Source organism: Myodes glareolus, chromosome 11 (genome assembly GCF_982192425.1).
Source record: "Myodes glareolus chromosome 11, mMyoGla1.1, whole genome shotgun sequence".
Classification (NCBI taxonomy): Eukaryota; Metazoa; Chordata; class Mammalia; order Rodentia; family Cricetidae; genus Myodes; species Myodes glareolus.
In genome coordinates, this window is record NC_142036.1 from 28,045,989 (window position 1) to 28,072,760 (window position 26,772).

The 26,772-nt window shown below is 42.5% G+C and overlaps 1 protein-coding gene across 1 annotated transcript in view; it reads right to left on the reverse strand.

Annotated features, from left to right (window-relative positions):
• Positions 1–6,671: 6,671 nt before the first annotated feature.
• Ttc8 (tetratricopeptide repeat domain 8) overlaps positions 6,672–26,772 on the reverse strand; it is a 55,410-nt gene continuing 35,309 nt past the window's right edge. Inside the window, exons 8-14 of the mRNA XM_048449406.3 lie at positions 26,275–26,362; positions 24,224–24,334; positions 14,321–14,460; positions 12,831–13,005; positions 12,396–12,518; positions 9,957–10,040; positions 6,672–7,402 (exon numbers count right to left, since the gene is read on the reverse strand). Coding sequence (XP_048305363.1) covers positions 7,286–7,402; positions 9,957–10,040; positions 12,396–12,518; positions 12,831–13,005; positions 14,321–14,460; positions 24,224–24,334; positions 26,275–26,362 — 838 coding nt within the window. The 3' untranslated portion in view covers positions 6,672–7,285. The remainder of the gene's footprint in view (positions 7,403–9,956; positions 10,041–12,395; positions 12,519–12,830; positions 13,006–14,320; positions 14,461–24,223; positions 24,335–26,274; positions 26,363–26,772) is intronic.

Here is a 26,772-nt window from a genome sequence, read left to right on the forward strand (position 1 = left end):
TGCCTCTTACATAATAAGAAAAGGCACTATTCTGGCACTGCAAGGGCTTACATAATGTCCAGTCAGGGCAGACACTGATAGAAATGTTCTCTGACTCCTCTCTGGGGTCGCAGCTCCTTAACTCTGTCGTGCATCCCTAGAACACACCACGCTGTGACAGGATGAGATTAGTGTTGTGCAGCCAGTGACTTTGCTGTCCCCATTAACTGTGTCCAGAGGGTAGGAACAGGGACACGCTGGAAAAGCATGCGTTGGAGTCAGGGGCTGTATCACTTCCACATACACGTCTGCTCCAGATGGCAGACTGATACACGCATTTAATCACATGAATATCAATTATCCCCGTATTAGAGCCGAGAAGAGATTTTCATTTTCCTGAGTGGTATTTACGGAGCGACCTTCAGTTTAATCTCCAGATAAACACCTAATTTCAAAAGAAGGAAAATGATTCTCTCCACCACCCACACCTACTCAAGGTACACACACACACACACACATACACACACACACACACACCCTGAAAGGTGTCATCTGCCTGGCACCATGTGGGCAGCAATAGATGTGGGAGCTAAGCCAGCATAGAAAGTGTCTCCAAACACTTACTCATCCTCCCACCGCCTTCCAAAAACACTGTGTTGAGTTTACAGCTTTGAAGATGTAATTAACACTTGTACTTATGGAGAATGGATCCTGAGAGTTTCAGCAGGCTCTACTAGAAACAGCCTCAATTCTCAATGGCCTTACTCAAAGGGTAACCCAAGTATAGACACACTCTTTTCGACTCCCAGGAGCCTGGAGACCAGTACAGGCTTAGGCCAACCTTTCTTTCTCTTCATCCCCACCCCACTCCATCCCCACCCCACTCCATCCCCACCCCACCCACAGACTTAAAAATTAAAGCGCACTGAGTACAGCACTAAGCAGTGCCACGGTGAAAGCTTGGAAGAGTTATTTAGAATTAGATTCTGTCTTAGTTCAGTTTCCATTTCTGTGATAAAGACACCGTGACTAAAAGGATTGGGGAGGAAAGTGTTTGTTTCAGTTTAGTTTCACATCATGGTCCATCAGGAAAGGAAGCCAGGGCAGGAGATCAAGGCAGACACCTGGAGACAGGAACTGAGGCAGAGGCCATGGAGGAATGCTGCTTACTCGCTTGTTCCTCAGGGCTTGCTCAGTCTACTTTCTTAGACAACTCAGCCCATCTGCCCAGAGGTGGCACCACACACATCAATCATTAATGAAGAAAATGACTGCAGACTTGCCTTCAGGCAATCTGATGGAGGTATTTTATTAATTGGGGTCTCTTTTATCAGATATCTGTACCTTGTATCAAGGGACAAAAAACAAAATAAAACAAAAAACTCAACAACAACAACAAAAAAAACCAAACAAACACAAAAACCAAGACAGGGTCTACAACTTTTTGCCATGATAGCATTACCTTTAAGACTAGATTTACCTAAAGTTGTGTCTTTACAAGGAACAGTGTGTATAGGGGTGACATGATGCATAGGATCTTGTTCCCAGACCTCTTTCCTGTAAGTCTGTCATGGCACCTAGGATCTTACATGAAAACACCAAAGTCTTTTGCTTGAAAGGAAGAAACAAAACTATCACGATTAGACAGTGAGGTGGCAGTCATTATGGAAGGAAACAGGCTGGGCAAATTTTGGGAAGGAAACAGAACATAAGGTGCTGCTGGGTGGTGCCAGGGTATGGATCTGGGCCCTGGTGTACAAGAGAAAGCTGGTTCCCATGTGAGAGAATCAGCTTCACGATGCAACAAAGCCAAAGAAAGAGGCAGACAAACCCGGGATTGCACTGAGTATAATTATTGGGCACTTAGGTAAAGAAATGTATCTTGAAGCAAGACAGGTGAGTTCTCAACTGGATCAGAAGAAAGAGCAAGATAGAATGGCCAGCATAGAACTACATCCAATCCAAGTTGGAGCTGATTTAGCTCTGGCTAACACCAAGGGCACAGGACACATTCCTGGTGCTGATGGGTCTAGAATCTTCGTCATAAAACTCTGCAGACCATTTATAGATTCTGGGGAAAGCTAGTCAGAGTCACCTGCCATGGTCATAGTTCTTATAACTCATGTCAAGTTGAAGCCCCACACCTGTGCAAGGGCAAAGGCAGATAGGGAAGTCCATGGGGCAGAGAGAGATCAGAATTTGTTTCTTCTGCCTACAGCTGAAACATGTGGACACCACTGGGAAAACACCAGCTAAAACATTGGCCCCTGTCCCAGAGCAGTTGCCATATATGAGGATGTGGGAGACAGGTTTTATGTTAAAACAAAAACACATTTCTTTGGGGGTTAATTGCAAGATTCACACATTATTTTAAACAGAAAAGGCAGAAGGCTTTAGCTTCCAATTTCATGCATAGAGTGCAGTCTTTGGATGCTGACCTGTATAGCTCAGCTTTCCCAGCTCTGTCCTCACCTGCTCCTGCTAGTGAAGGTCACTGGAGACTTTAGAGAGACGCTTTTTGATGAGCTTCAAGGATATAATCCTAGGAAGCTTGTCATGATCAGAGAACAGTACTAGGAATATGAATTCTTTGCACTCAAAGGGCCTTGAGGGACTTTTTTTTCTGCTTGGATTTCTGTCAGGGACTATCAGATGAAAACAAGCCCACTTTAAAGTTAGGAGAGTCAGAATGAGGAATTGAGCAACATAGTCCATTTCTGTGGCAGACCACCAGCATTATCTACTTCCTTTGCAAACTGATACACATGCTTAAGGCTCACTCCCTTACTGCATGTAGTATGTCTAAGAGATGGTCAGTATGGCTGAGTAAGAATATTTCCAAGCACAGGTCTAGGGAGACCTGGATAGCTTAATAAATACAGCTTTAACCTGGGAACTAAACAAATAACTAATAGAGTTGTGACATTACATGCAACAGGTGCATAACACATGTTAAACACTATTACAAAAGATGTTCTTTCTCTACATGTCTTACAAGGAACCCAAAGGACGGATTGGAGTCTTTAGTTTAAAGCCCTATTTTCAGGAACCTGAGGCCTGTGTTGGACTTGTATAGCACGCTTCTTACTGCAGTTGTATTGATAGATAAGTTCTTTAACAGCTACAGGGACACTTGCGTTATCTCTACTTCTTAAGGGAGCTTCAATGTAGACTCAAGGGATTTAGAGGCAAAAGTGCTCTTAGGAACCATTTAGCAAAGCGGTTCTCGACTTCCACACTTGTCAGAATGACCACAGCCCTACACATTTACTTTGAATATTATAACAAACACTGTAGGAGTAAATATTAGTATTTTCTTTCTCCACAATTCCCAATGAAATATAGAAACACTGCATGACAAGTCACCCTGCATGTGTAGACAGACAACAGTCTTGTTGAGAAAACTGTTTGTTGCAAGCTGTAATTAATGAGGCGCCATCTGTGAGAGGCGAGGCTCCCTGCATAAGCTGCAACCATCCAAGCAAAGTTCTTATGCTTTTTAGCCAGATGGGAAGAGAGAAAAGGGTGTAACAAAGCAGAAATGTGGGGTGAATTATCTGATCAATAACATATGCTATGTGGTTACATTTTATTTTATTATCTGACATATAGATTCATTTTCACACTATTCCTAGAAAACTTGGTTTAGAATTTATATCCAACTTTGAATTCTTCCACTTGGTTTGATAGTTTTGCATTTATTGGTCTCTCTCTCTCTCTCTCGCTCTTTCTCTCTCTCTCTCTCGTGTGTGTGTGTGTGTGTGTCTCTGTGTGTGTGTGTGTGTGTGTGTGTATGTGTGTGTGTCTGTGTGTGTGTGTGTGTGTGTGTCTGTGTGTCTGTGTCTGTGTATCTGCTGTGGAGATCAGAAGATAACTTACAAGAGTCAGCTCTCTCTTCACCCCACATAGGTCCCACGGATGAAGCTTGGGTCTTCAGGCTCTGCAGCAGAGAGCCTAACCAGCTGGGCCATCTTACTTCTTACCTCCTCCTTGATTTTAAATTGCATCAACAGATCAGCTCATAAAAAATGCTTGCTCCCTCCCAACTCTGAGTAAAACTCTAACCCCTCTGCTTTCCAGTTCTTGCATGGGTCACCAGATGAACTCATGACCAGCCCACTCCTGATATTCAGTTCCCACAGAGCCATATCTGAGTGGTTGCTAAACATGTCCACCCATTAGCCTGGTCTAGAACACCTCTCTATAACTCCATAACTCCTCCTGCCATATCTCACCTTTCTCCTCCCTTGTCAAAATCCCAGTGACTCTTCAAGGCAGGACACTTCATCCAAAGACTTCCCCCATTTGGTCTCAATGTATCTTCATGTAAGAAACATTTCCAGGCAACTATAACTCCCAGTGACTCAGTGCCTATAAAATCATCATGCCATGGCAGTTAACCTGCACATCTGAACACTTTTTAAAAAATGTGTATATATGCCTCTGTGTGTGCCATTAGGAGTGTCGGCAAAGGCCAGAAGCGGGTGCTGGACTGCCTGGAGCTGAGTTATGAGCAGGTGGAACCTTCTGATGTGGGTACTAGGAACCGAACTCGGGTTCCCAGGAAGCCACCACTCCAGTCTAAACATCTGAAGAATTTTTAAGCATATCTATTTAGGGATAATGTGCATATACTAAAGCTGACTTTTGGTAAGGGCATAATTTCCTTAAAAAACGAAAGTAATTTTAATGAGACATAATTGACTTATAATAAAGTGCATGTAAATATATATTTGTAAATTTTATACATATACTCAAAAAGTACACAATGGGGTAAAGATTGATATATGTATGTTTATATTGATAAAGCTGTTACCACCATCAAGGCAATAAATATGTCCATCACAAGGTTTTTCACACTTCTCCCTGTAAGCAGTAGTCATTGGGCTGCACTTTCTGGAACTTAATATAAGGGGGAGTGACAGCGCATGCTCTCTTTCTTTGTTTTTCTCAAAGCTTTGTGGTTTGAATGTACTTGGCCCACATAAGCTCATAGGGAGTGGCACTATTAGGAGGTGTGGCTTGTTGCAGGAAGTGTGTCACTGTGGGGATAGGCTTTGAGGTCTCACAGATGCTCAAGCCATGCTCAGTTTTTCAGACCACTCCCTGTTACCTGTGGGTCAAAATGTAGAACTCTAAGCTCCTTTTCCAGCACCACAGATGTCTGCCTGCACACCACCATGTCACACCATGATGATAATGAACTTAACCTCTGAAAATGTAGGCTATCTCAATTAAATGTTTCCCTTTGTAAGAGTTGTCATGGTCATGGTGTCTCTTCACTTCAACAGAAACCCTAACTAAGACAATGGAATTCTCTGATATTCGTTCACGTCCGTGTGCTTTATCAACAACTCGTTCCTCCTTAAAGTCAAATAGTATTCCACTGTATGGCTGGATCAGTTTACCCACTGACCTGTTAATAGGCATTTGGGTTGTTACCAGTCTGGGGTTATTACAAATAAAGTTGCTATGAACATTCATACCCAAGTCTGTTAAGTGAACATTTTAAAGTTCCAACTATTTATATGATAACCAGAACTCAGTCTGATCCATTTCTTAAGTTTCAGCTATTCTAATTTAGTTTTTAACTGTATTTTCTTGATGACTAATGATATGAGCATCTTTTCCTTTATTAATTTTTTAAAAACTATCTTTTCTCATTTTACATATGACTCCTAGTTCCCACTCCCTCCCCTCCTCATGCTCCCTCCACCTTCCACCTACACTCTACCCCCAGCCCCCATCTACTCCTCAGAGAGGGTAAGACTTCCCTTTGGGAGTCAACAAAATCTAGCACATTACTTTGAGGCAGGACCAAGGCCCTCCCCACTATATCTAGGCTAAGTAAGGTATCCCTCCAAAGAGAATGGGTTCTAAAAAGTCAGTGCAGGCAGTAGGGATAAACCCTGGTTGAGATGGGCATCTTTTTGTGTAGATATTTGCCACATGTTATATGTCATTTCTGGTGAGGTTTCCATTTATTTTATGGTTGAGATAGTGTCATGCTTTGTAGCTCAGGCTAGCCTCAAACTGCACCTACCTCCTCAGTGTTTAGTGGCATGCACCATCATCTCCAGCCTTTTTACGTGTTTTGAATTTCATTCTCAATGAAAGTCATTTATAAAATACATACTGCCCTTGAGAATACTTTCTCCCAGTCAGAGGCTTATTTTTCTATGCTCAGTGATGCCTTTGGAAGCATGAAAAGTTTAAAGGTCCAAGAATTCAAACTTATGAATCTTTTTCTTTTTTTGATTTTATGATTTTAGAGTTTCAGCTAAGAAATCACTGTGTGGTACAAATTTACACATATTATATCTTTTAAACATATATATATATACGCATACATATATACACAATATACATATATAAGTATATATACATATATATATAGAGAGAGAGAGAAAGAGAAATGAAGGGAGGAAGGGAGGGAGGGAGAAAAGGGGGAAGAAAGGGAAGGAAAAAGGGAGAGAAGAAGGGAGGGAGAGAAAGTTTGTCCATAACTTGTTATAATTTGTTTTGAGTTAACTTTTGTCATGATGTGAACTGGTGGGCATCTGGGGCACACATTAGCTAAATACTAGTAGTGCATCATTTCAAGTAAACTTAAATTAACAGTTTGATATATAAGATTAACGGGCTTCTAAAACTAATTTGTATCATCGAGATAAATGAAATAAAAACTCATGAAAAGTGAAAAAATGTTTTTATATACACAAGTTGAGTCAGTTTCAGAGAAACAAATATTTTATGTTTTCTCTAAAGTGTGGCCTCTAGATTTTACTTAGAAACTTAAACTAATAGACATACAGATGGTAGGAAAGTGGTTGTGACACCGGGTAGGGGACAAAGAGAATCATGGGGTGGGGAAAGTGTGGCTGAAGTGCACCCACATACATGACATAATTGTTTGAAAGGGTCTGTATCTAACAATGAATTTTTTAATTGAAAAGTAAAACTAGGAAATACTTAAATCTTTCTTTTAAAATATTACCTTATAAAACAACAAACTTCTTAAAGTAGGTTTTGGTTTACAGTATTTTTGTTTGTTTCAAAACAGGGTTTCTCTGGCTTCCTTGGAACTCACTCTGTAGACCAGGCTGGCCTAGAACTCAGAGATCCGCCTGCCTCTGCCTCCCAAGAGCTGGGATTAAGGATGTGCGCCACCACCGCCAGGCTTGGTTTACAGTCTTCTATGCTACCTTCTTAGGTCTGCATGACATTATGGCTACAAATGTGTACAGTACATTGTTCTCTCCTGTGCACTGGCCCTCCGTGTAGACATATTTGGTCCAAGGACTGATCAGATCATAGCAAAGTGCTGCTTTAACTGCTTAATTAAGTACTGTGTGTCCACGTGCTCTGGAAATGCCGCTTCAGACTTCTGAGCTGCAACATAGCTTCTCTGAAGATCTCCAATCTGTAGGAAATACCAGATCAGGAACAGAATAAGATCTACATATTAAAAAGATGCCAAGAGTTCTCAAAAGTAAATTATTCAGTTTAGAATTATCTAAATTTTAAATCCATCATAAATAATGAGGTAAATAAAATTATATAAATAACATATGCTCCATTATAGTTGTTTAGTTATGAATCAGAAACACATGTTTTCTCTCTCTGCTTCTGAGAGTACAGTAAGTATAAAAGGACATTTGCAAAGACCCAGGTCTGTATAGCTATAATAAATGCAACATCCAACAGAGACATTTGATTAGCATAGTATCTCTTAGGCAGAAAATTTAAATAAAATATAGTAACTTAAGGTATAAAGGCCAGGCACTGGTGGCACACAGCTTTAATCCCAGCACTCAGGAGGCAAAGACAGGAAGACTTCTGTAAGCTCAAAGCCAACCTCATCTACAGAGCGAGTTCCAAGACAGTCAGGGCTACACAGAGAAATCCTGTTCCAAAAAAGATAAAGAAAAAAAAAGACGGGGTAGGGGGTAACTGGAGAGATGGCACAGCAGTTAAGAGCACTGGCCACCGTTCCAGAGGACCTGGGTTCAATTTCCAGCACCTACATGGCAGCTCACAACTGTCTATAACTCCAGTTCTAGGGGATCTGATACCTCATACCAATGCACATAAAATAAAATTAAACAAATTGTTTTTAAAGGATATAAATTATGTTCTGAGGGGTTCTAAGTGATACTAAATATAACAGTGCTGGGCAGATACTGGTTTTTAAGTTTATAAAGGGTATCTCTAATGTTCAATGAACTCTGCTTATGTCCAGTACCAAAGAAAAATAATCTACCTTCATTCATGTATGCACTTCTGAAGTCAGAAAATTTTTAGTATGTGCACAAAAAATCTAGATGATTCAACTCTGATAGATTTTTAATAACATATATATGTATGTATTTTATATTCAAATGGTTTCCTTTTAAAATCATAACATTGTCAACATTATTATTTTATAATATATTAAAACATTGCCAACATTATTCATATTTTATAATATTTTTCTAAACTATCTTATAAGAATTAGAAATTCTTTGAGCTAAGAATCAAAAAGGCACACTGATCCTCAGGTGAGCTGGCCTTCCTATAAGAAAGTGTCTGTGCCTTTAACTAAGCGGCAGCATGGCACAGAGCAAGAAGCAAGGGCATCATAGCAGCTGGGGTTCCGTTTGGAATCTCATGTTGCTAGGTGGCTTTAGCATGTGTCTTTATTTTGCTTCAGGTTTATCTTTTATCATTTTAATTATGTATATGTGTGAGTGTATGTGAGTATGTGGATGTGTGTGCAGGTGCTGCCAAAGCCAGAGATGCAGAATCTCCGGGAGCTGGAGTTGTAGTTGCAGGCTTTTGTGAGCTGCCTGCCCTGGGTGCTAGGAACCAAATTCTGGTCCTTTGGAGGAGTATCAAGTGCTCTTAATCACTGACTCATCCCCAAAGACCCCTGCTATTTGGGCTTTATTGTAACTGGATCTTGCTGATCTAACCTTGAACTAGGGATCCTCCTGCCTTAGCTTCCTGTGCCCAGAATTTTACAGCCTCCACACCCAGTCCTAGGGATGCCTTGTAGCCTCTGTGAGCCTCAGGTTCCACGAGAATGTGAGCATCAAGAAGCAGAAGTTTTTGTCTGCTTCCTTGGTTGCTATGTCTTCTATGCTGACAACAGGGCCTAGAACAGAGAGAGGCTCGGCAAAGAAACCTCGCTGGGGTTTTGCAGAGAATCAGGAAGGTAGGTAAAGTAACTCCAACAGAATTGGTATCTAGTAGCTGCCCCCAAAATCATAATATGAGTGAGAGATTTTTCTATTTTCAAAACAGATGTGGATAGTTTTGTGTTCATGCCATAAAGATACAGTGTTTATGTCATTAGTAAATAAAACCCTGTACTGATATCACAAACATTTTGAACTGTTTCTTAATCCTCAAGACAGACTTGCTTTTCAGGGTAAAAGTGCTGAGATGTTCCGGTGCCCTGGCTTGCTTGTCTGTGTCTTATGAAAACAGCTCACTCTTCCTGTTGACTTCTGGATATTAACTGATTGGCAACAGACTATTAACAGCTACCTTCCCCCTGTATTGCTCATAACGAAACAGCATTGACTACCAATCTTAATTCACAACAATCTTGAGAAAGGTGTGGTGGAAATATGATCTGCAGATAATGGACAGGATTCCTTTGCTGTAAAAGTCTATTATAAACCCTTCTTGGGCCAGGAATTATCTAACAAGTGTTCTTTAGTGATTAAATGTGGTTATTTCAAAATGTAAGAGATTTCTTCTGCAATTTATAGTGGTGTTTTAGTCAATACCCAGTGATAAAGTTTATTACATAATCTCCTGAAGTAAAGATATTTGTGATAAGAATTTCTTAAAAGTCATTTCTTTCAGATTGAAAAATAATCAACCTCTGTTCAGAAAGATAAGGTTTAAAATGTATTCAGTCTGTATTTTTTTAAACCAAGAGAGATCAAGAATGTGTCAGATGATAAATTAATAAAGGAAGAAAATACCTTATCAGAGATCGTTGCAAAATTAAAATGTGGCTCATACATATGGGGCGCTAAAGAGGACGCCGTCTGTAAGAGCGCTCTTGCCTGTGGGGAGGAAACGGGGAAAAGGCAGCCATATGAGCGCATGTTAGACTATAGCTACGATTTCTTTAGGCTAAAACAAAACTTACCTGGGACAGGACCTTAAAACGATCCCATGGAAAATACAAATAACATTTCTCAGAAGTAACAAAATATAACTTACTCTGGATAGCCTGGCAAAATTATGTTAGTGATCCATACTTCAAAAGAGGAAATAAGAGAATTGAAAATTTAGGGTAGATGCAAGTTATTTGAGAACCACTGCCTCATAAAGTTTGCACTTCAGTATGATACAGAATTTGAAATATGATCTCCTCGAAGCTTAAAAACAGTCTTTTTGATTTGAGCTTTTTCGCTGGAGATCAACTTAGGCGGCTTTAACAATCTGTTCCCTCATAACGACTTGACACCAGTACATTTCAATGACATTTCAAAGTCCAAAGTTGTGTGTTGGATGAGATCAAGCAAACATTCACGACCCTGCTGATCAGTCTGCTAAGTGGAATAGCAACAGGCAGTGACAAGCTTTCTCTAAAGTACTGTCCTAGTCCGGGCTCCTATCGCTGTGACGAAACACCGTGACCGAGGAGGAAAGGGCTTATTTGGCTTACACTTCTGCCTTGCAGTCACTACTGAAGGAAGTCAGGACAGGAATCTGGAGGCAGGAGCTGATGCAGAGGCTTTGGAGGGGTGCTGCTTACGAGCTTGCTCCTCATGGCTTTCTTATAGAATCCAAGACCCCAGCCCAGGGATGGCATCACCCAACACATCAGCCACTAATTAAGAAAATGTCCTATGGCTTCGTTTTATGGAGGCATTTTCTCAACTGAGGCTCCCTCCTTTCCAACGCCCTGCCATGTGGTCAGGTTGACATGGACTAGCCAACACAAGTACTCAAAGCATGAAACTTAAGCTACATTTCACATGATCATGTTTTGACAGACCATGTTTTGCATAACAGGAAATGGTAACGCCTGTACCACAGTTCATACGATGCCACTACACAACCCCCCACCGCAACCCAAAGACCCTGAGAACAAATTCATGCATCATTTTTTTTGAAATGGAAAAAAGGATACCAACTTATATAAGACAGTAGATACTAGATTTTACTATAAAATGGGGGTGAATATAAAACTTTTCAACACCATTTGAAATCATATGGACACACACACACACACACACACACACCACAGTACTGAGGTACAGATGCAGGCTGCAGTGGTTTTTTAAGTGGGTGCTGGGGATCTGAACTCAAGCTCTCAAACTCGTGTGACAAGCATTTTACTGACTGAGCCACGTCCCCGGCCCCTTCAGCAACACTGACTTAGACTTCCCATATGCCAGGTGCTGTTTCTGGTGCTGAGAAGGCAGAAGTTCCCCAACATCCAGCAGTCTGCTCTGCACGCCAATAGCCAGTAAAACAAGGAAAAGGAAACACCACAAGATGTGTGAGGCCTCGAGGACTTTTCTTAGACCAATGCTGGGTTTTTCCAAGGAGATGACACTTAAAACTCAAGTGATGAAAAGAAACTTGTCACGGCAAGATCTGGAGCACTGCAAAGGCCGGAAGGGAGACAGAGCCCTGTGTGTCTGTAGAGCAGTGGGACTGTACATGCACCTAAAGCCGGTGAGAAAGGAGCACACGGATAGAGTCTCCAAGGTAGGGACCAGAGTGTAGGGCCTGCACAGGCCAGGCCAGGCCGCCTGGGCTTTCGTCCAAATGGAAAGAGAAGGAACTGGAGGGTTTTTTAAAGCACTAATAAAATGATAGTTTTATAACAAAATCCATTAGGTTACTCAGAGGAGGATATGCTACTGCCTTATTCATTCGTCATTAAGTCACTCAGTAGTCTCCCTTGTAGTGGGGGTGTGGGGGCGATGGCTTAGTCAGTAAAGTGCCCACCGTGTGTGTGTGCAGAAGGGAGATCAGCCAGGAGGCACCTGCACCTGGGATAGTGCAGAAAAGAGATGAACATGGGGTAGAGAAGAGGGACCACACCGAACTAGGGGTGACAGGATTGCCGAACAGTGTGGGTGCAGGAGTGCCAGAGAGGGGGAAAAAAGAAAGGGGGCTGAAAGGGGGCTGCTAGGGTGTTGGCAGGAGCAGCTCCATCACAGGTGGGAGACGGTGCGTTTCAGGTGGGAAGACTATGGAGGTATACATTATTCCCATAAATCAAATGTTCACTTTTGGCCTCTGAGAAGTGAAGTGATGTGCCCAAAGCCACACAGCTGGTAATAACAGAGCTGGGATTAAGAACCAGGCCTGTTGGACCCCAGAGCTATTTTAAGAGTGTAACAGATAATGACGGCTAAGTGTCCCAGCTTTCCTCTGAGGAAATGCAGCTCTCTGACCTGTTCAACGTGGCCTTTCCGCATCTCCAGCACAGCCAGGTTGTTGTAGGCCTCCGCATGGTGGTTGTTGTGGACAAGGGCCAGCCTGAAGCACTGATGGGCCAAGTTTGTATCCCCTATTCCCTGAAAAGAAAAGTGCACGTTTGCACACATGAAGCCACAGGCTCCCCACGCCACCTGCCACCCCCCCTCATTTTGAATATAAATCTCTCCAGCTACATAGGGAAAACCAGCACCAATCACAGCAGGGAAGTGTGAGTTCTGTGCATGAATTTAACTTGAGGATATAAAATGACGAAAATCTCCAAACTGTCAGCTGGATTTATTATGTCTGAGAATTTCTTCACATGAACATATGGTGACTTTTTTCGTAACAGGAAACATGCACACGCATGCACCACATAGACACACACACAACACACACACAAAACATACCACAGCAATGTGCCCCAGGTTGTACCAGACGTCAGCTGCCTCTTCTTCATTTTCCGCCAGGGAAAGGGCACGCTCAAATGAGGTCAGAGTCATATCATACTGCTGGGCATAGAAGCAGCATAGCCCCAGGTTGTTGAAAAGCTGGCAGTTATAAACTCCCATCTGCAAGAGGCGTCTTTCCAAAGAGGAGCACAGAAGTTGCTGTTAGACTACCTTTACCAACCTTGTTAGAAGTCAATTCACTTAGCAATTTTAGGACCCCTGGTGAACATCAACACAAACATATCAATATGCACATAACTTGTCATAGGCCATGAGTCCAGGGACAAGGTAGGAAAAGTGGTTTGTTTTGTGTTCTCCCTGCAAAAGCTTTATTAGAAAGGAAGGAGAAGTGGTCACATAAGTTCATACATGTTACTTCAGAGGCCTCAGTACCTGCGATGGCTGCTCCAACCTGAGGAATGTGCTCCGTGCTTACCACCAAGCCTTCAGTAGTGCCCTGGATTCTGCTGTGTACTGTGTGGTACAGGTTCACCCCAGGGAACCTCTGCCACGGAAGGTGTGACTGGAGGTGGTTCTCTGTGTTCCCCACTCAGCTGTCCCAAGGAAGCTCAAGGCCTCCACTTTGCTTCTATGCATCATTAATCCGACAGCACTCAAACACACCAACGAAAAGCCAGCCCCAGACGCTTGAGAAGCCCGTGACCCACTTCAGGGGTGGAGAGGACGGCAGCTGTTTATTTTGTGCTTCCAGTATGTGTCTGGAACAGCTTGGCAGCTGCCGGTCTCTCCCTAAATATTACAAGGGCTGAAACCACCAGGTGAGAGTGAATTTTAGGGGCCAGTGGGATGGCTTGGTGGGTAAAGGCGCCTATGTCCAAGCCTGACGACCGGACCTTGATCCCAGGGACTTGGGAAGTAGAAGGAGAGACCCGGAGCGAAGGGAGATACCCTTCACAAGCAGGCCGTGCAGCATGCACAGATAAACAATGAACGTAATGACCAAAAAGTGTAGTTTAGAAGCCACATGAGGGACAAAATAAGTATGTGCTCAAAACAGAACCAGACTATAATATACTTGGGAAAAGATGAAAATGTTTCACAGACCTCTTCTTAAGTCCTTGTTAAGGTTCAGAACACAGGGCACCCGCAAACCTTCCTGCTCCAGGCTCCCTGCCTTTAGGCTCTGTGGTATTAAAGGGCAGTGACAGCAAGAACTATTTCAAGAAGCTCTTTAGCCGCTCTTGTTCCTTGACGACCAGTGTGAACTCACTGAGCTAGAACGAAAGCTTGGCCACACAGGTACGTTTTTCCAGGATGCCAGCCTGCACACCCGCAAAGCACCAATACCACTTTAACTCGCAGGAAGCAGCCAAGAGACAGAGTTCTTAGATTTATACACATGTGGCCTTTCTAGAATTTCTCTGCGCTTTTATTCCATCCCTGTACTGTTTCACCGACTTTGGTTGCAGACGCAGTCTAACGCCCACCTGTAAAAGCGGAGCGCAATCTCTGGCTGGTCAGAATAAAAGTGGTTGCTTCCGATGCAGGCGATGGCTTCCACGTGAGTATTGTCTTGTTTCAGAACTTCTTTGTAGTACTCCGCCGCAGAGGAACTATTGTTCATTTCCTAGTCCCCATCCAGACAGAAGAGCAACGTTTTATTAACACTGGACAAGAAGCTGCTTTTTTTTTTCTGACTAAGTTCGTTCATTCAACAGTAGCTATTTCGAGCCTGCCATATGTCAGACTCTGTTCTAGACAGTAGGGACGAAATACGAACAAAAGCATGAAGTCATCGTCCCCAAGGAGATGACAGCTGGTGGGGAAGACAAACAAGTGAGTCAGTGTAACGTCAGGGAAGGATGAGCCGTGGAGAGAAACAGGGTAGGTGAGCAGAGAGCAAGAGGGAGGCAGGGGCTGCTTGCTCTCAGTCACCTTGGAAGAAGCCCTAACAGAGCTATAAACGGAGAAAGGTGTTGGAGCCAGCATTTGGGGATGGGGGGACAGTCTCATTGGCAGAGAGACCAAAGCACACAGGCCTAAAATGAAAACACTTAGAAGAAACATTTTCAAGTGAGCCTGGAGAAGGGGCAGCCAGAACCTGTTGAGGCCATGTGGAGAGCCTCAGACTTCATCGAAGTTGAGAGGCCATCAGGGGATTAGAAACAGTGGCATGCCCCAAACACGCTGCCTCCTGTTTAAGGAGTCACCTGGTGGCTGACTACAGGCTGTACCAAACAGGAAGAGAAGGCCAAAGAAAGACCAGATCTAGGAATGAAACGAAAGCCACCCAGACCTAGTTTAGAAATACATACATAGGTAAAAAAAAAAAAAAACCAAGGGAGCCTTCTGAAGTTGTGTATTCATTTTTAAAACACTAGTAAACATAAATAATGTCTCTAATTGTTCCAATCTACAAAAGAAATCAAGTTTGTAGAAAGAAGTGGGCACAGAAAGCATTTTGATGAGGGACAGTCACCATAGGCCCCAAAGTAGGGGAGCATCAGGAGAGACTGTGTCAAGGTAGACCTTCGGTTCCCAAAGTGGAGCTTCATCAGGTGAGATGCCCACCATGCGCAGCCTGAGGGGCCTGAAGGAAAAGGACCTTCAAGGACAAGGGTGGTTGCTGCCTCTTACAGGTTCTTGGGGTGGGATGGCATGGGGTAATCTCCATACCAGGCTCTAACCTGGCCTGGCCTGCCTTCCAGGGGTCACAAGAAAGGGAGGCACTAGGTAAAAGTACACAGTTCAAGATTGTCCTAAGCCCAAGGACCGGGGTTTGTTCATAGCTCTAAGTGGAAGGGAGGGAACTGAATTCATTCTAAGTGCTGGAAAAAATCACAGTACATTTTGTCAGCTCTGTCCTAGAGCCAAGAGGGGTGTGGCCTGAGTTCCAGGATGGGGCAGTTAGGTCTATGACATAATACTAGTTTTACTAACATTTGAGGCATGCTCTCACCATGTTGTCTGGTCTGGACTTGAGCCCGAGCTTGAGCTATCCTCCTCCCTTAGCTGCCTGAGCAGGTGACTGCAGGCAGATGTGACCACATCTGGCTCAACAGAGATTAGTAATAAAGGCTCCACCTCTTACATCTACCTCAAGACCAGTCCATCCTCCACAAAGCTTTCTTTATGTCCAACTCCACACAGATCTCTTCCGCCTCTCAAGCTACACGACACCCACGATCACCCTCACACTTGGTCTTACCACAGGAGGACTCTTATTAATGTTAGATCTGAACCGTTTTTTAAATCAAATTCAAAAGACCCTGCCAACTGCGAGAAGCACCACACACTGCTTCTTTAAACACAAAGCTTGTATTTGGTACAAGACTCACATGACCAGGCTTGTACCCCAGACCACATTTGCATCTTTATACATAGAAAGAAGTATGTAAAGTAAGTTCTTTCATACACAGTCAAATTCTTCCAAGTCCCCGTTTCACTTGGTCATCCGTGTACTGAATGTGCACTCAGTGCTTTGCGCTTTAAATTTTCTTACTAACTTTGAATGTCTGTGGGATACAACGGGCAGCCTTGACAGACACATCGTATAGAATGAACATATCTGGCTACTACCCACGTCTGTAGCCTCACCTACTTCTCATCTTTGAGATGAAGAGGGTTAAGATCCACTACACTGCTCCAGACCGTGCTCCCCACCACTGCTCAGGATTCCCTTGCAAGCTCCAGGGGTGGGAGGCGGATGCCTGTGCTTTCTGGATTTAACCAGCAGGTGTCAACAAAAGCTTTCAGGCAACAATCAGAAGTAATTACCATCTTCACGGTGTTGCTAATTGGAATAATCGCCAGGTTTTCACAAGGGCTGCAGAGGAGGAAAGCTACACAACAGCGGTTACTTGGCTACAAGGAGCAAAAGAAAATGTGGTGTATATAAACACAATGGAATACTACTCGGCCATTAAGAAGACAAAGTTATGTCATTTGCAGGAAAATAGATAGAACTGGAGATCATCATGTTAAGAAGAAGCCAGGCTCAGAAAGACAAGTATGTTTTCTCTCAAATATGGAATCTAGACTTAAGAAAAAAAGAACAGACTTGAAACAGAAAAGTAGAGAGATGACTGGGGGAAAGAGGCAGGAGGACACAAGACAGCGAGGAGGTGGTAAATAAGATCAAAGTAGATGGAACCCATTACTTTGTACAACTACCACATGGTAATGCAGGGAAAGATGCTACATTTTGTTCGATGCAGCCCAGTGTCAGAGATGTTCAAATATGGAAGAGGGGTCTTGTGTGTCTATATGCATATGTGCGTGTTTTACTATGAGTACAGATGCATGTGTACATGCATGGGCATGCATGTGGAGGTCATGTATCAACCTTGGCTGTCACTCTTCAACTACTAGCCACTTTGAACTTTGCGACAGGGCAACTCATTGGCCTGCAATCCCAGCTGGGTTAGGCTGCAGGTGCTTGAAGGCCAAGTGCACTGATGCATGGTTTTTTCTCAGTGAAGTGGCCAACGGCCAGCCAGAGCACTTTTTCTTTCTTGTGTGAGACATTATTTGTGCACACATTTGTCTGTGCACGTGTGCACATGTGGAGGCTGGATGCCAATGCTGGGTGACTTCCCTTCTTGCTCACCCTATTTTCTTTTAAGAACGGGTTTCTCACTGAAACTAGAGCTCATTAGTTTAGCTAGACTGGCTGGCCATTGTGTTCCAGGAATCTTCCTGTCACAACATCCCCAGTGCTAGGATTACACGTGCACACCACATCTGGCCTTCTTTTCTGTGGGTTCTGAGGACTGACCTTGAGCCGTCTGTCAGGCTTGCCAGGCAAACACATTCTAAACTGAGTTATCACACTAGCTCATTGTGTGTTTGTATTTTCTGACCAAAACATGTCACATACTCATAAACTACCCAGTTCCTTTTCAGTGAACCTTGGTTTCTTTACATCTTTTAATCAAAAGACCAAGATATAAAACATCTCTGCATAGCTGCACACTGTAGAGGGAAATTCCTAAAGTAAAAGTGCCCCCAAAGAACCTGGTTTGACCTCTCCTTGGTGACTATAAAAGCTTCCGGGTGGGCTGCATCAACCACGTTTCAACCGTCAACAGTGCTCACACATGGAATTTGTTTCTTCACACCCTTGAGAGCCTAGGTTCTGTGAAACTTTTTCACCTCTGCCAATCCAATCAACTGGGAAGTGACCTATGGCTGGTCTAGCTTTTAACTCTTTAATTCTGACAGAGATGGGGCATTTAACATAGGAGACATCACACTTGCTTTTTCTGTGAGCTGCCAACTCGTGTCCTGTGTCTATTTTCTTAGCTAGACTGCCTTTTGCCCTTTATCACTGGCATTCTGTGCTGCTGTATAATCTACAGTGAACAGAGAAGTGTTCAGCTATGTTTCGGAGGCTGCTGAGCCCATGAGTCCAAGGTGACATCTGGCGAGGACCACCACACCTACCAGACAATCACTGGGTGATATCCTAACCTTTTAAGTTGGATTTTATTTAAATTTTTATTTTTGCCACATAAGATTATTTTTTGAGCTCTTTGGTGTGTAGAAAATCTATGTAGGGGATGAAAGTTCTCACATATCAGTCTTTCCTGTTATGCCTTCATTACTTGATTTCGGATAAAAAGCTTTTCCTCAGGTAGAAGTGACAAATGGCTTAGTGGTTAAGAGCACTGGATGCTTTTCCAGAAGCCCTGAGTTCCATTCCCAGCACCCACATGATGGCTCACAAGAAGATCTAAAGCCCTCATCTGGCCATGGGCACTAAACATGCGCTGTGGTGGACAGACTTACATCCAGGTAAAACCACCATACACAAAAAAATAACTGAATAAATAAAAAAGATTTTCCTTATTCTAATTTATATGAATAATGTGCTTATGGTTTTGTTTTGTTTTTTAAATGTTCATGGCTTCTTTGCTGGATGGTTTTAACTCTCACCTTGATACACCTGAGAATCACCCAGGAGGAGAGTCTTAATGAAGACTTATCTAGACCAGGTTAGCCTATAGGATGTCTGTGGGGGCTCTGTTGACTATTAGACCAGGTTAGCCTATGGGATGTCTATGGGGGCTGTGTTGACTATTAGACCAGGTTAGCCTGTGCGATGTCTGTAGGGGCTGTGTTGACTTTTGCTATAGGGAAGATCCAACACATCATGGGGCTCACCATTCCATAGGCATGGTGTTCTAAATAATATGAAAAGAGAAAGCTTGTTGAGAGCAAGCTAGGATGTGCCTATTCTCTCTTTGCTCTTAACTAGAGGGGAGATGTGACTAGCTACTTAAGTTTTTGTCTTGACATTCCCTCGGTGATGGGTTTTAATCTAAAATTGTAAGCTGAATAAACCATTTCTTCCCCAAGTTGTTTTCATCAGGATATTTAAAAGAATAGTTTCATGTTTTGCAGTTTTAACTCTTTTTTAAAAGTTTAAATCTGAGAGCCAGGGACATGGCTCAGTCAGTAAAGTTCTTGTCTCAGAAACACTGAGGACCTGAGTTCAAGCCCCAGATATCACATTAAAAAGCCAGCTGCGGTGACTCATGTGTAATTTCAGTGCTGGCAAGTGGGAGTCCTGGGGCTTATGGGCCAGCCAGGCAGCAACCAGCCAGGCTACACTAATTGAGGAGCCCCAGTTTCAAAAACAAGTTAGATGGCTCCTACGTCCTCACACCAAGGTTGACCTCTGGCTGCCTAGTACACATACATGTATACACATACACACAACTTAAATCTGGCTGAAATCATTGTTTTAATACATGAAACATTTGTTCATTTGCTCTAATTTTAAAGTATTTAATTAATATCTAGTAACTCAATCTTTGTCACATCCTATATTTTCACGTGGAGTCTCTTTTGGTCCCTTAAACTTATTCCTGCATCAGAACTGGTTAAATCATAATAGTTCGAGAATAGATCTTAACAGCATATACTTAAAATAACATTTCCATGTATGTAAACATTGCCTCAAGTGTGCAATAAACTTGATATTAGTTTAAGTGATTTTTAAAGTGGTTATTTCTGAACCAATTCATGATATATGAACTATACTTACAGCTGAATTATTTGAAGTAAAATTGCGAATAGCTCAAGGATGTGAATTCTGCAGTGGTTTTGCTCAGAATAGCAAAGGAGCGCATTCAAAATACAAAGGCCTGTGACGGAGATTGATGGGCCATACTTCTTACACATGCCTGAGGCAATTTCCACACACAATAAAGTTGAAAGGCCACTAGAATAACATTTCCAGGATTAGGTTTCTAATTTCAGACATTTTTTTTGGCAAAGAATAGTTAAAATGAGGGCCTTTCTACCAAAATGCCTCAAAAAATTTCAAAAGCATCAAAAATTGAATAAAGATGCATATCTTAAGCAAGTGTCTGGAAGAAACGCAAGGAAGCAGAGGTTGTACATGCTCACTGTAAAGCAGGAAACACGCAGACCATGACAGAATGAACGCAACAGTAAGGAAAGAACACAACAGGGGAAACCCTAGAGAAAAACAAAGTCCTCAGAGGCAAATGCGGTGTGGCTGCAAACTAAGGACTTAGCTAATTATCCTTCAAACCACTGTCACACAAAGAGCAAAGGAATCCTCCAGAAATCTGGCTCTGGCGTGGTAAGCTTTGGCAGAAAGGAAATTAACTGCAAAGGCAGGGTGGAGGATGCGGGAGGCTCTACAATGTCCTGTCAAGTAGGCAACTCTCCTCTCTACTCCTCTTCCTGATGCTGCCAACTCCACTCACAAGAGAAGGGGAAGGTAGCCAATAAAAGACTGTTATCTATAGGACCACTGGGTGTTGTGGTGCACAAGGGCAACCCCAGCACTCCAGAGATGGGGGCAGGAGGATGGCGAGTTTAAGGCTAGTCAGGGAATCTGTTCAGAGCCTTGGCCTGTCCCAGCCTTAGCAACAGTGACCGCATCAGACAGGTAGAGATGGAATTCTTCTGAAAAGCAGTTGTAATTAAAGACATTGACAGCTAAATCTCTTATCAAAAGGAAGGACGAAGGTTCTGAGAGATGCAAAGGGCAGGGTCTAGTGGTCTAATCACCACCCAGAGTAGCCACCATCAGCAATAGCAAGAATCGTCCGGCTTCCATGGGAGGCTCTATTTTATTTTCTTTCTAGACATCTTGGTCAAAGGTTTGTTCATGCTCCACCTATTTAAGGTCACAACGAGTAAAGATAGAAAATATTGACATTTTGATTTGACTGGCCAAAGTCTTCTGTGTGTGTGTTAAAGTTAGGTTTCAGAAAGGAAGCTTCTTCCTAGACAATTTAAAAATTACTTATTTTCACTCAAAAAAATTTGTTAGTGGGGTGTGGCAGTCTGTACCTGTAATACAGAACTAGAGAAGAGGCTGAGAGGAGGGTATCACCTCATGTCCAAAGACAACCTTTACACTGTAAGTTCCAAGTCAGCCTGGGTTATATAAAGAGGCCCTGTCTCAAGAAATCAAATCAAAGGAACAAAACACAGAATTCAAGTTTCTCATACAAAATTTTAAAAACATAGTGTTAGGTTTCAAATCCAGGACAAATGCCTAAGGTGCCTATTTAACATAACAAAGTAGACCTAACCAGACAGGTTCTGTCTGCATCCCTCAGCCCCTGCCTGTTACAGGGGCCTCTTGGCTAGAGCACTCCACTCCTATCCAGGAAGCTGGGCTGCTCTTCCTTATATAATGCAACCATTTGGTTACCGTTCACTTTGTACCTATGGGCCTCCTGACTGCTGTACCTGGTTCCCCTCTCTCTCCTCCCCTGCTCCCTGTCTCCTCACATGGCACAGCTGAGGCTGGCCATGTTCTCTCTGGACTCTCCCAGATGTCCCTGCCTCTGCCTATGCTCTCCCACATGTTTATAGTAAATTTTCTCCTCCACCATACATAGGAGTAGTCATGTCATGTCGTTTCCTTTCTTTTTTATGTCTTTCTCCTCACCTCCCCATTCATCTGGTGCTGAAACCTGGAAACAATCATGCTCCTTTCCTTTTTATTTTTTTCTTTCATACAGAAAGTATAAGGAAATAAAAATCATCCATAAGCTATCATCTAGACATAGAAATCCTCAATCTCTTCCACTTTTGTTTGTAAAATATTACAAGTAGCATCTTTCAAGGAATTTAAAGAAAACAGAGATCTGTAATTTACTTCAGATGTGGTTAAACATTTGCTCTTAGTCTAATGTAAATGCCTTCTATTAAATTTTAAGCTCTTACATAAAAAAGAAGACAGACATATATGTGTTTAATATTGTATTAAAAGTTCTAAACAATGTTTAAAGTAAAACATCAAAACTGATTCTTAAAAGGATATTTAATAGAATCTGTCAATAAGATCTTGAAATTTAAAGAGTGGCTAATATCAAACTGACTTTTAAAAAGTAATGCATTTCTATCCACCATCATCAAAGAGAAATTACAACATTTCATTCACAGTAATATATCCATTCGTAGTAGTACATCCATTCATGTTATACCTAGGAATACACGTGTGCATGGAAGAGTTAACAGAAGACCTGAGGTTGCTATTCTTAGAAAGGTATGCACTGGGGAACTCAGCTGATTCCTGCTCTGATACAAACTTTCCCCAGATGACAAGAGCCTTGCTAATGCGACACTATTGGTACCGTGTGGTTTGCTAACTCTAGTACATGATAGGCATATGGTGTCCACACACAGTCTCTGATGAGACTCCTGGCAGACAACACTCTGCAGGAGCTGTCACAGCTTGTTGCTGGAAGTATTAAGTGTGCTCCTTGTGACTCCATGTCGTGACTACCCTGCAGAGATGCTCATTAAAAGGGTGTTCTTCTGAACAGAGCTGAAACAGTCCATCCTGCAGGGACGCTATTAAGCTCAAAAAGTGAACAACTCAAATGCTTCAGGAAGTCCCCGAAACTGACCAGAGGCATTAGGCTCCTCTTTCCCCAAGCATATATCCACTGTCAAGAGTAGCCCTCTCAGAAAAGCTGAGCTCAGACAAGACGAACCAGCCAACTCCCCTGGGGGAAGCAGGCACCAGTTCAGCTGCCTAAGAGAGGCAAAGATCAGCAGACCTACCTGGAAAAGCACAGACCACTTGCACTGCCTGAAACAGACAAGTCTCCGACCTGTGAGCTGGCAGCATGCTCCGGGTTTCCAGCTTTTGGGAGCTGTCACCCAGGCTGGGATGGGCTTTGGTGATGCAACTGTCTATGAGTTTTTTCTTCATAAGTAACCCTTCATCTATACTCCTGTAAGTAACAACCTCCCCAAAAAAGTCAATGGTCCCCAATGTGGACTTTGGTGGTATCTGCACTTTTGTCTGTCACCGGTTCCCTAGCTGGGATAAGTAGATTTTGGTAGTGTCGATTAACACTGCACTAGCCGAGATATTTTGGAAGCTTATCCCTTGCTTCCTCTGAACTTTGCCTGCAAGCCTTTTCCCTTTACTTCTGAATTTGTTTTGTGTCTTTTCCCACTAATACAATGTTCCGTGCTGGATGTTGTATGCTGTGTTTTGGGAGGGACTGAATTTTAGTGTGGCTTGGTGACTTCCCCGACAACCTTTCTGGGAATGATCACAAAACATTCACCAGAGGACAAAAATGAATGAAGCAACTAAAGAGTTATGTCATACTTGAAAATGGAAAGAAAGGCAGCCTACTTACCCACCCTGTCAATCAAATATTAACTGTCAATCTAAGTCATTATGCCTGCAAGGCTAAAAAAAAATAGTTCTCAAGGCACCAGTCTTAAAATCAATATGGAAGAGCAGAGAGATAAATTTTCAATTGTAAAAGAGAAAAACCAGGGAGTAGGATTACCTAATCTAGCCTCAGGATCATTGTAATGCTATAATAATTAGCAGGGAAGAGAAGTTAATAAAACTTTTCTACTGAATCTGAGACATGAATCTAAAACTGTATAAGAATAAGAGTCCAAACTGTGAAGACAATCCCGACAGGGCAAACCTACCAGGCCCATTAGAAAACTACAGAAATGTAACTAGAATGAACTGGGGAAAAGGCTGGGCAAACAGACCAACGAAACAGATTAGAAGGCTCAGGCATGTCTACCAGGAATGGGGAAAGCAAACAAACAAACAAAACCCCACATAGTTGGTGTTACACTTGTTAAGTGTGCTGAGATAACAGGCTACCCATGCAGGAAAAATAAGTTAAATTCCTGTCTTGTATCATTGACCTCTGGGTGTTTAAAATACTTCAATATAAAAATCTAGCTGAATTAAACACACACAGCAAAATCTCTCCTTATACTGCTGAATCACGGCCAACGATCTTAATTTTATAAACTGCTCCCTACTGGGACCCCAAGGGCCTATGAGCTTTTTAAAGTAGCACACAACCTCAATTTTACAGCAACTTTAAAAATAACGTGAACCTTACCTCATAGATCCTGGCAATTCCACAAAGCAGGGTCACCTCGCCTGGAAATTTATCTAAGCCTTGTTTGAATAGATTTAAAGCAGTCACAGGTTGATCCAGGATGATATAAACCTAAAAGCAAGATATATTTCAATAAGATTATTTTAAGCAAGGTATATTTTAATAAGATTACTGGTTTTTAAAATAATAGCATTTGTATGACAACCTTTAATTATTGGTTAGAAACAAATTTTCTCCCAGAAATTGAAGAATTTTCATAGACATAATTTATCTGCATATTGTACATAAAATTTATCACCCCAAGAAATGTTTACTGTGGGGATATTATTGTCACAAAGACTGGGTAATACATAAACGAGAAAAGACCAGGGAAGCATCTTCCTGCTGCCCACACCAACCCTCCACTCCCTATGAGTCTTTCTCTGATATTCACATCTTTTTGGTTTGTCTCTTGAGTCACTAATTTCAACCAGGGTAACGTGCATGACTATGGGTTTCGAGCTACCCACAGGAGCCTGGAGGGCTCACCGATGGATACACAACTGAAGACAAAAGTTCAGTGGGATGGAGTGTGGTCTTAAAAGTCCTTTGTTCAACTGTGACTGACTGAGTTTAGGCATAGGCAATTCTAACTGCTATGAGATCATGATTGCGATGTCTGTGTTTCGTCCAGAAGACAGCAGGTCACGGCCCTTTCCCCTCCCTTCCCGCTCTTTTCCTGCGCACAGCACACTTCTTAACTTGGAAACTTTTCTACAGATAGACCACAATAATGTAATACCTACCACTTCATCAAGTGTTTTCATTCAAAGAGGCCTTGATGAGGCTCAGGCGATGACTTTATCCCATACAAGTAGAGCTTCCCTTCTCGGAAACGTTTTACCACAGAAGTATTCTCAATTTCTGATTTGGGGGTATTCTGGGAGTATTGCAGAACACAAGTCTAAACGTGAAATTCATTGATTTTTTTTTAAAGATGTTTTTATTTTTACTTTCTGTATGGGTGTTTTGTCTGCATTATGTTTGTGCACCATTTGTGTGCCTAGAACCCTTGGAGACCGGAAGAGGGTGTCAGATCTCTCGGAACTGGAGTTGAGATGGTTGTGAGCTACCAAATGGATGCTGGGGATCGAGCTGGATCCTCTGGAGGAGCAACAAATATTTTAATTGCTGAGCCGTCTCCAGCCGTGTCAGTGATATTTTTCCATCTACATGTAAGGCAGTTTTACACAATAATTTTATTGCACCCGTGTTTCCACTTGTGGCAATCATATGGTGGCATTCAGTACATTTCAGATTTGGGAGCACTCCAGATTAGGAATGTTCAATCTGCACTGAAAAATTCTAGGTGGCCCTTGTACTGGAGCTACAGTCAATCATACAGCACAGTGGACTTGAGCTTGCTGCTCTCAGCTCAGTGGTGCTGAAAACTTGACCGCCTGTAGTCTCATTTTCCTTAGGAGCACAAAGTCAAGTATAAAACCTACGCTGTAGGGTTACTTTATGGATTAAATTAACCTGTCTTTACTAACAAGCCTGCTACCATATCCTATACTGAATCGTGCTCAGAGCTGAGTAACTTATGTCCTATAAAACAATCTACGAAATGGTCCCTGATCTTAGAGCAGGGTTTGCTAGCATAGGCCTGGAATCTCAGTTACCCAAGAAGCTGAGGCAGGAGGATGGTAAGTTCAAAGTCTATCTGGACTATACAGTGAAATCCTGTTTTGAAAACAAAGGGGCTTGTTTTCTACAACCTGCTTAGGTTTGCGACAAAATAGATTGCAGAAAATGCCCTTTTGTTACCTACAGGGTGGTGAGTCTATGGTGTTTCCTTCTGTCCTAAAAACCAATCTGTCAAAGGGATTTTCTTCTTTTCCACAGTCTTATGCCGGGGGTGCCCTCTATATGCTATTTTTCACTTGCTATAAAAAATAAGTCTGAACATATTAACTTGCCAAATATTCCAGAAGGAACTGGCAACTTTACCCCATTCAGTGGCCAGCACCCTAAGTAGACAGTTTTCACTCAACTTAAGAATATTTACTTACTTTCGCCAGATAGAGAAATGTGTCTACCATTTCCTGCTGCTTCAGGGCTGACTTAAACTGCTTCTCTGCTTCACGGTACATTCCTAACCTAGAAACAGCCATTTAAAAAATCAGACATGCAATTGGAAAGTCAACGTTACATCATTGTTTTTCAAACCCTGAGGTTATGAACAGACACATCTCACCCTAGAGCAAGCATAGACCAGGTGCTGCTGGGCACACAGACAGTAACAGGTATGCTAACAAAAGCTAGCAAGAAGTCACCTGTCTCCCAGAGTCATGAGAAATCTAGGCCTCGGATGGTGTAAAGACTACAATCTTGTTGCAGCAGCACCACAAGCTGTCTCTAACGGGGTCACATCGGTTCACCACTGTGAGAGCTTATGATCAGCTGCACATATGGCAGGTGACCTGGATAACTGTGGAGCTGCCACTTCGCTGAAGAGCTAAAGGACAGTGTTTCTCTGACAACATCTCCTTCCCTAAGACAAGCCCGCC